At 40.5% G+C, this 10,898-nt stretch overlaps 1 protein-coding gene across 1 annotated transcript; it reads left to right on the forward strand.

Moving 5' to 3' along the window:
* Positions 1-9: 9 nt before the first annotated feature.
* Positions 10-269, forward strand: LOC106013784 (the record flags this gene model as incomplete). Its single annotated transcript, XM_013090421.2, is given in 1 exon segment — positions 10-269. A coding segment is annotated over 1 exon segment (72 nt), but the record flags the coding sequence as incomplete, so codon positions are not given.
* Between the last annotated feature and the right edge of the window lie 10,629 nt (positions 270-10,898).

Consider the following 10,898-nt stretch of genomic DNA (forward strand, 5'->3'; position numbering starts at 1 on the left):
CGTCCCACAGTTACAACCGTGACCGCCTCTCTCAGCGTTTGTCTGGCACTGGCCACCCTTGCCCGGATCTTCACCAGATGAATGACGTCAGCCCACCTATCACGTGACCCACAGGGGGTCGTAGGAGGCTCCGCCCACATACATGACGTCATTAGCTCCAGTTTCTAGACTGACGTACATTACTGTAGATAGTTCTTTGTACATTGTCGCCACATTATTGTATACTAGTAAATCAAAACTCAACATTATACTATAACAGTAAATCAAAACTCAACATTATACTATAACAGTAAATCAAAACTCAACATTATACTATTACAGTAAATCAAAACTCAACATTTTAGTATACCAGTAAATGAAAACTCAACATTTTAGTATAATAGTAAATGAAAACTCAACATTTTTGTATACTAATAAATCAAAACTCAACATTATAGTATACTAGTAAATCAAAACTCAACATTTTAGTATTCCAAGCTTAGTAAATCAAAATTCTACTTTGTAGTATACTAGATCTTGTAAATCAAAATGTCGAAAATAAAGTATGAAATTCAGACGTGTAGTAGTATATTTTGATGAGGCGTATCGATTCGTCTTTGTCTCAATCCCCTTCTCAAAAAAATGCTCGTGCTCAAAATATAACAGTTTTTGCTGTTCCTAAAACCCTCGTATTTTGAAATAATAATGCGATCATGAGAAAGTATAAAGTACGGCGACGCAAAGCTACGTTCCATCATAGTTCTGTCAGTAATTCGTGGCTCAACTTATCCTCAAAATCTCTTTAACGGGTGAATCACTGTCACCCATACTTTGCACAGCAGTATGTATCAATTTGTCTTAACTAAAATTTATTCATAGTTTATCAGAACAATTGGGGCTAAATAAAAAATACTTTTTTTCATAAATTTATATAAAATACTTGAATTCTCTGTCACTCGTAAAATGGGATTGTTCACAGCACTTCCCGCTTCTCACACACATTTTGTGTACGCATATTATGGCCTACGCCACAGCTCACAAATGATACTTTTTAGTGGCAAAACCTGTTAAAAGAAATTAATTTTATTATTAACGCATTTTTTTGCATTAATGGTTCTCAAAACATGCGTTCAATAACCATAATGTCCCGATTAGAAAAACATGACGGACTTGCTGTTAAAAGCAATATTGCCCCAGCTGTAAACATAAAAAAAAATGTGTAGAAATTACCCACGTGGATTTTTAAATTAGTATTTAGTAAGGAATTTTCTAGAAAACAGCATACAGGTGTTTACAAAAATGTTGATAGTTTAGACAAACTGATACAGTAATTGTGCAAACATGAGAATCCACGTTCGATAGTTGAGGAGATATTTGACAATAAGTTTCGCCACGAATTTTTGACCGCACCATTTGTGTCATGCTCCAATGTCTGTCTCTTCCACGATATATTATTTTGTCTCATTTTAAGAAAATACACACCCGCACATACACACACACATACACACACATACACACACACAAACACGCACGCTAGCACGCGCACACACGCACACTCATACACACACACAAACACACAGACACAGACTGACACACAGACAAACACACACACACACACACACACACACACACACGCACACGCACACACACACACACACACACACACACACACACGCACACATGTATACACACTGTATGTACATTGTATAATAATGTGAATCAATACATTAACAAACAGAAATATACTCGTATGTTGTGTGTATGTGTGCAAAAGTGAGACGTACATTTATGCTCATTTATCCAGTTTCGAAATGCTTTTACAAAAATATACATGGTTAATAAAGTTCTACTTCCAATTTAATAAACTTTTTTTTCCTATACTCTATCTTGTTTGTATTGTTATTTAAAACATATTTATGTAGCCAACTCTGAGTTGTATACCTTTCTTCTGTTTTATTTTATTTATTTTATTTTATTTTATTTTATTTTATTTTATTTTATTTAGTTTATTTTATATATTTATTAATTTTTTTACTTGCGGAGGGTGTTAAAAACCTCCCATTGTGCTATGTAAGGAAAGACATTTGAACAACCAAGGCAAGTACTGTGTACTACTCCACTGAGGGACTACTTACCCCCACGTGTCCACTGAGACAGACACCGCCCCATCTTTTGTCGAGAGGAAGAAATTCGGTCGGGCCGTTTCCGTCTTGTATGTCCACCAGTTCGGACAAGACACGTCTAGTCTGTTGGCCTTGGCTGTCTTATCCCACACACTGTGTCCTCGGTACAGGGATATAAATAGTCGAGGACAATGAACCCAAGGCAGGAATAAGGAATGAATGGGTTATCTAAGGAACATTGGTAAAATTGTTAATATGCATTTAAAACAGATGGTTTGCACGTAGACTTTGCTAATTTTCAGGCGCCAATTACGAATATGATATTATAATTTTAATCCGAACTCAAAATTAAAATTATTGTTTAGCTCCGGCGGGGCCTAAAGCTCCCGAGTCACAACCCGCCAGGCTAAAATTGAGCAAGCGGCTTTCCAACCGACATGTCTTTTGTCGGGGCGTGCCGTGTCGTGTCGTGTCTGTTGACACAGCCAAACGGACTTTTCTCGGATTTCTTAGCAAATAAACGGTGCACCATTTCAACTACCGACTTTCCGAGAGACGGACGGAATCGGGTCTTCTGGTGTCCCCCACAGTGGACATGGACCCTAAATAAGTGTTAAAAGCCAGCAGCAAGCTCGGTATATAGGATACTTTTTTCTTTCTGTTAAGCTTCACACAGTACGGGTTGGACAATGCCAGTGTTTGTGTATCCAATCAAGGTGATGAATGACCCCCCCCCCCGCCCTCCCCCTACCTCCCCCAACGTTTTAAAAGTCACACGAAGTGAACTGGAAAATGAAAGGCTTGAGAACACGTATGGCCACCTTGTGCATTGAAGCGGTCAGTGCAACGCTGCTCACAGATCTACGGAACGTTCCTTGAGTGAGCTATGGTGGAGGGACGGACCAGGTTTACGAACCAACTTTGTGGTATTTCGATAACATCTTCGTTTTCTGTAACAAGAACAACTGCCACAGATATAGCTGGCTCGAAATGACCCATCCTGTCTCAGTGGGTCACAAGACCAAAATGAGCCCGGTGTAATTATCATACTGAGCTGTGTGTACATACTGCCCGTTACACCATCTGGCGGTTAGGACAGCAACAAAGGATCTCAAGCTCTGTCTGTTTTGGGCCATCTTGGTCAAAGTCCTCCGCGAATAGTTCCAGGACTGTGTGTAGGTAACCCAAAAACTGTCAATTATATCGTGCAACCAGGATTGTACAATAGAATTAATCATGTATGGGCCGTTTGACACTCGTGAAATGTTATGGGCGTGGGCGAAGGTCAATTGTGACGCATCATCGAGAGTGATGACCGTGTACAGGCTGCTTTAAATACCAATAAGACGTACACAAACTAGCTGTAAACGTAGTAAGTTAGCTGTTTGTTAATGAATGGTTGAATCCTCTCATGCCCCCCCCCCCTCCTGTTGATTCACAGACTGCCCCGATGTGTTACAGTCATTATCGTACACTTGTAACCAATCCAATCTTCCGAATCCCATCTCTCACCACTAGTTTCCCAAGAACCATAATATCCCATCTACATAACCCATATCCCAACTGTCACTCTGTAAACGTGTTTCCTTTCCCTTCCTCTCTTCGTTTAATACAGGGTAACCCAACACTTTACAACTTGCTTGGTAAATGTGTTCCTCCATACTGAAGTTTTGCATTTCAAATTCGAACACAGTATTAAAAAGTCAAAAGCAATTTGTCTTATATTCCTTTTAAATACTTCCACAGAATTGTTTTGTTTTATATGACGCTGTAAAAAGAAAACACAAGCCATTTGCAACCTGTACCAGATAGTAGTCTCTGCCTGTACCCATTTTTGTAGCAGGACGCACCGGTTCGCACCATGCCTACCACTAAAGTTGCATCTGTTAGTGTCATGTTGCGCCGTACTACAAGCAAAGAGTCTACATAACAAGTGGGGCCACTCCTCTCTTTTGAGCCAATTAACAAAGTGTCCTCAAAATTCGGTGGCACCCTCTTCGCAAATGCGCACCCTTTGCGAACAGAGTTACCCTACTTGAGTTGAAAAAATCAAAGGGAAACTAGCAAGTTTTTGGATACATTTCGGAAGAACGTTTTTTTTAAATGGTTATGCTGACAAAAAAACCTCTTCCGGAGGAAAGGGTGATTCTTTTCTTCGTTTAATTTGACTGTAGAATGAAAGGCGAGAGGTCATTAAAATTTTAAAAACCTAAAACTCCGCACTGAACGAACCCGAACTGCTGATGAACAGCAGTCGATCTGCGCACGCAAGGAGGTGCTATTCCTAGCCTATTCTTTTTCTGGAAAAACGAAAGAGAGCTTCAAAACAGACTGCAGCACCATCTGAAGCAAAGAGCGGACTTCCGGCGGACACTTTTTTGGCTGAGTGGACCATCTTGTTATGTACTATCTTTGTTACAAGCTACTGTGCAGTCTAACAAGCCAACAGAAGTTTTCAGACATTGTTTTTCCCAAATTTCCTTTGCCTGTTGAGATCAAGGATACGTTTAGTAAAGTTCAGAGAGCTTTTTTGTATTGAACATTAGTCTACGCATCCACCAAAATAAGATCGCTTCCAGGCCAGGCTAATGTACCAAGTTTTTGCATGGTGTAGAACCGGCTGGGAGCAGCAAGAACAACAGACACCATTGCTGCTTCGAAAGACAGATGGAAGTGGAGGTCCATGATCGCCCACGCCAGTCGGCAAGGCACCGGATGATGATGAGAATCGACTTAAAAGATCCACGTCCACTGTGTCAGACCAGCTAAACCTATTGTTAGCCCAAACAACTCAGGCGACTTATTTATTTATTTACATTTTCAGCATTGTTTCTGGTGGGTAGATCTATAAAGACATAAGTATAGGTCTAGACAAGACTGACTTTGTTTTATTACGCAGAGTCTAGAGTCTATCCCTGGCGTACATTTTAGCTTATACGGACCGGGTGTGGTGTGACATAGGTATTGGCTCGTTCTAACCTAGCCTATTTTTAGCTCTCTCGAGAACGAAATATCTAGGTCAAGTGCTTTAATTCCATTTTTCTGTTGTTTTTCAACACAAATCTGCTATTGTACAGCGTATTATAATGAGATACAACTTTACTGATAATGTAAAGAGCAATGAAGAAGCAAAAAAGAACTTAAAATGCAAATTTCCTTCCAAAATGAGTCGAATCGAGGCTTCTTTGTCCCCTGTATGCTGACGAAAAAGCGTGCATGCAGGAACATTGCGTAGTCAGGCAAAGGCAGTCAGTGACTGACAAAAACAAGCTCATTTGCATGTGAGCCTGGCCTGCAAGTGACGAAAAAAGCCAGAGGACGTGGGACCTTACAACTCACTAGCCCTGACGTTTTGTACACGGTACGGAAAGAATGCTTACGTCAAGTGCCCAACAGGCCTTCTTTGGTGTCATGGGTAGAGACGTTGTGTCAGTTGCGAGCTGTAGCGAATCAGAATTAAAACTTCCCAAACAAAACGACCACTTTGGATTGAACACGCACCATTTGCACCCCTTCAAAGGTCACCAGGGTGCAGAATTCAGTACTTGAGCCCGATGAGACGTTTGTCCGTAGACGATGTCTGCAGCTGGGACTTTCTAACACCTCAACGGTCTGCATTCTCAAGGCAGATCTGAACTTACGACTGCACCATTTTCATGTTTGTGAGGCCAAGATGACATGGATCTGAGTATGGCAATGTGTTTATGATTCCTCGATCGTCTTGAAAAACGTGAACATTTTTTCGATGACTTTTGGATCAGTTGAATGCCCCTTTTCGCCTTTCAGGATATGTAAACTTCACAAATACTGTCTGTTGGGCACTCCATTCCTTATTTTGTCTAGAACCCACCCGTGGCTTGGGGGCACCTTGTGCTTGGCCGCCATTGAACGTTTTGATCGATTGGTTCAAAGGTGTCGAGTCCAAAGGAAGGCATGTAGAGCACTGCTTCTAGCAATTCCAAAATATAAGGGTTAGTTCTTTAACTTTGTTAAAGAAACATAATCTTATTTAAATGTTACAGGGATGGAGAATTAAATGTCAAAAAGAAAATACAGAAAACAACCCAACCAATAGTTTCAAGACTTTCTAAGTGAGATTTTTTTGTAATTGATGTTTTGCGTTTATGGATGTTTTTGTTTTCTTAGAGCCATTTCCGTTTTTAAAAAAAAGATTGTTCTTCATGAGTTTTACGTCAAACAAATTTCTCTTGATTGTACTGTGTTTGTTCCAAATTGCAACATTCTAGAAATATTTTTGAGCGAGATAATCAACAACAACAAAATTGTAAAGTTTTGGGGCTTTTTGGATCCCCCTGTACTTCACAGCCAATTTCCAAATCAGTTGAGTTATTCAAGCACACGTTTTCAACAGCTTGATTTAAAACAGTTTTATTCGAAATCAAGGTTTGGTCTCCATGAACTTTCTTTATTGTATTCTCTTCAGAAGTGAGTTGTACTTTTGCTTTGCGATAAACTCCAAATTCTTCCAGCACGACCAAAGGCATCCATAATAATGTACAGGCAAAACCAACAGTGTGGAAGAAAAGAAACAGGATCTGCCACTGACCCCCACCAACCGCCTGCTCGACCTCAGAAACATGTGGCGGGGCGGTCACGAGGTTTGATCTAGGAGACTGACATAATAGGTGTCACGACGCGGTGGAATCAGGCTCTCGTCAATTGCTGGACGTGCAGCGTTATTGGTATCATCTTCAGGCTTGCTCATTTTGTCTTGCTTTGGGTGAAAAAAATATCCATTTGTCTTGAATAGAAGTCAAGATGTTTGCGAATGAATGAGGTGGGGTCACCTGGTATCAGAGTAAAAATTAGTGAGAAAATGGTCGCCAAAGATGAGTTATTTCCTTGGTTTGAGAGTCAATGTAAACTGAACATTTCCTTTTTCCGTGCCTTTAATCAACGTTTTTCAGTAAAAATCCACACAGAACTGTGTTCTTTTATGGCCATTAAATGTGTTGAGCCAAAAAAAGTAGAATTCGATAAAAATTCTTAGACCACCTGCGGAAAAATTATGCCAGTTTCTTCACTTTGATTGTTTTAGCGAGCGCCTGACTTCACAGCGCTGCCTGACGTAATGAATGTTTTCCTGTGTGTCAGGATCGAGTTACATGACGGCACATTACAGCACAGCTCTCCGGCCTTTGTCCGACACAACAATTCTGCAAACGTATGCAGAAACAGTCTCTTGTTTTGTTCCTCGGTTGACCTCCATCTAGACATCTGGGAGATGATGGCGATTGTGTGGGGGTTCTCGTGGCCTAGAGGTTAAGATGTTAGCCTCTCATTCAATAGGCCTCGGGTTCCAAATCGGATAGCGATGGAAAATGTTCTTCTCTAAAAATTTTCTCCTCTCCTCTTCTCTTTGATAATGTTTTGTCGTCTGCTTTCGTCACCCCCTCACCTCCCTCACCCCCTCACCTCCTTCACCCCCTCACCTCCTTCACCCCCTCACCTCCCTCACCCCCTCCTTTGGGCTCCTGATTCCTGAAAAAAAAGAAAGGAAGAAAATATATAATAGACCACAATTTCTTGGTCTAGATATTCATTTTTGTCCTGATGTATTTAATATTTATTTTTGCCAAGCTGAGATGATACTCTAATCTTTTTAGTTTGTTTATTTTCCAAGCTGTGATATCCAATCTGTTTGTTTTCATTATTTTGATTGGTTCTAGTTGTTAATAAATAATTTGACAGGTCAGGTATTTCTTTGGGTTTTTTTCCTTTAATAAACTATAGTTTTAATTTTTTTAAAATTAGAATAAAGACCAAATGTGTAACTATAAAATGCAATCTGTACAGGATCGATCGAAATGTACGTGTGCGTTTTGATAGTCGTCAACTAAGGAGGGGGGAGAGGGGAGGGGAGGGGAGGGGAGGGTATTAACCGTACAGTCAAAGCACTCTGCAATAACTTTGTCAGTCAACTAACAGGGATGTTTATTTGTGAGGCAGCGTAGTGGAATCAGGTTCTCGTCAAAATAACCAAAGTCAAGAAACGCATTTTCTTCAGGTTTATGTATTTTTTTCAAATTTTGTTTTTTGGCTCAACATCTTTCATGCCCATTGAAGAACTCATTTCTGTGAGAATTTTTCTGAAAAGCGCTGATTAAAGGCACACAAAATGTAAATTATCAGTTACCTCGGACTCTTAATCTAAGGAAATAACTAATCTGTGGCGGCATTTTCTCACTAATTTCACCTCTGAAAACAGGTGACCCCCACCTCCTTCATTCGCAAATATCTCGACTTGTATTCAGGATAAATGATTATTTTTAAATCCAAATAAAGACAAGTGTACAAGCTTTAAGATGATACCAATAGCTCTACATGCCCACGACCTGACGAGAGCCTGATTTCACCATGCTGCGTCACATTTATTTATCGCCATTACCGGACCCCATCACGAACACAACGAACACACGAGACAGATAAAAACCCACTAGGTCCTGTGTTATGACCAGCACACGACGAATAAACTCATCACTTTTACCTGGTCGTGGTGGTCTGAGCTGGACAGAAAAACCCAACTGTGTGATCAAACTAGCCGCCAGTTGTGTGTCTGTTTTGTCGGCGGGAACTCGGGACGAGTAGATGACGTGTGTTTGTCCATAGCAGACCGGACAGCTTCGTACATCGCACACACGTCTGCTGACACTGACAGACTCTTCCTGTGAGAGAAAAAAAACCCAGTGTAGTTGTCCATAGCAGACTGGACAGCTTTGTACATCGCACGCCAGTCAGCTGACTGCCTCTTCCTGTCAGAGAGAGAGAAAAAACCTGAAGGATTTTGGGTATGTGCTTTCTGTGATAACCTGATGTTTCTCTTCTCTGAGGAGTCCCCCCCCCACACTTTATGGGTTTGTGTTACGGTCTCGGGTATCGTCACAGAGGTCACAGAGGTCACAGAGTTCACGCCCGAGTGTGGCAGCAACAAGGTGTCAAAGTTCACAGCGATGTTGGCCTGGTCGGAAACCATTAATTTAGTTAATGGGAAATATGCAACTCTCTCTTTCTCATTCTCTCTCTCTCTCTCTCTCTCTCTCTCTCTCTCTCTCTCTCTCTTTCTCTCTCTCTCTCTCTCTTTATATATATAGAGAGAGATTTTAACAAACAAAAAAATCCCACTCGACTACCGTTCTTGTTCTAATCAAAGAGCCCGGCCCAGACTGTATTTAGATACGTATGATCATATAGTGGCGTTCAAAGAAGCTTGAAACTGTGAACACTCGGTTATCGTGTTCAAGCTTTGCACTACCCACTCATACAGCATACCACTTTAAAGTTTAAAATATTCTGCATCATCTGACACAATAATAATCCTTCTATGTTAAAAGGCGTCTGAGATATGGTCGACTCAAAATTGATCTTAAAAAATCAGGCTTGGCAGAATTTTGTGCGACATCTACGAAACGTAAAATTGTCTTCGGCGTGTATTGAGGAGCATCAGTTTTGATAGAATGGACATTTATAGCATATCCATTGAATGGAAAATTTTGTCTCTTCAATAAACAACATTTCAGTGCGATAGTTTCTTACAAAACCAAAATACTTGGACATAGCATGACTTGAGTGCTCATTGATATTTTGAAGAGGAGACATTGGTTTTGGGTAAAGCACGAACTCTTCGGACATCGACTCTATTTACATTATTTTGACATAAATATCTGTCATTTCATCCTAGATATCAAATAGAGTTGTAAACAAAGGGTTTGAATTGGGAGCGAAGTTGCCTTTCTTCGGCTGCTGTTTCATGGGGGCTTCACATACCTGTAGGATTCAAATCAGGGCAATTTACTGGTAACCGCTCCAACGTTGATTTGATTAGGTTTTCCAAGAATTGTCTAGTGGCATTGACCGTGAGAGAAAGTGCTTATCTATGTATGGAGATGTCTACTTGAATGACACCGGGACAAAAATAGGGTAAGACATGACGTTCCAGCACCTGCCCGATGTAGTCCACTAATCCAAGCCACCGGGTGATTCTCAGGAGGGCGGTTCTGTTCATTCCATCTCAGGCCACCCAAAACCGTTGCAGTTTCGTGGCCTCTGATCCTCACTGACAGATGATTATGTAAAAAATCTGACAAACATATTCCATGGGCAAAAAGGTTTGGTGCTCTACCAGAAAGCAGCAGCTCCTAAACAAAAACAAAATCATACTAATGAACACGACATGTAATGTTCATTCCAGGTTTTGCCTGGTGTTTGTGACTGCTCTGTTTTCCAATCTTTTTAAAAATATGATCAGAAGATGCTATTCATTGCAGAGATAATAATATTCTCATTTCATTTGGTATTCAGTACATGTCCCTCCCACCAAGGTTGATGAACCTCAAAACGCGTGGAATTACTTTTCTTTGATTTCGCACAATTTTGACAAACCTGATTTTTTAAAGGTTAGTTTGGAGTGACCAAATCTCGGGCATGTCTGAACATAGATAAAATATTAATATGTCAGATGATGCAGAATATATTTCGCTTTAAATTGAAATGCTGCATGAGTGGGTTGTGAAAGGTTTTAACACATCGATTGAGTGATTACATTTTCAAGTTTCTTTTGGACGCCACAGTACACAAAGCACCTCTTTATATTGGTTACACATTGAACTCGAGATTGTTTAGGTCTTTTGGAGTTCAGTAGCGCATGCATTCGCCACTTAGATTCTGTGTAGTGAAGTCGAGAAGTATCAATTCTTTATCTTTCTGGTAGGGCTACCAATGATTACTCCATTACCACCACAATTGTATTCACTGTCATCAGCAACAGCAACCTCCCCC

The sequence above is a fragment of the Aplysia californica genome, unplaced genomic scaffold (genome assembly GCF_000002075.1).
Source record: "Aplysia californica isolate F4 #8 unplaced genomic scaffold, AplCal3.0 scaffold01273, whole genome shotgun sequence".
In the NCBI taxonomy this organism is placed as follows: domain Eukaryota; kingdom Metazoa; phylum Mollusca; class Gastropoda; order Aplysiida; family Aplysiidae; genus Aplysia; species Aplysia californica.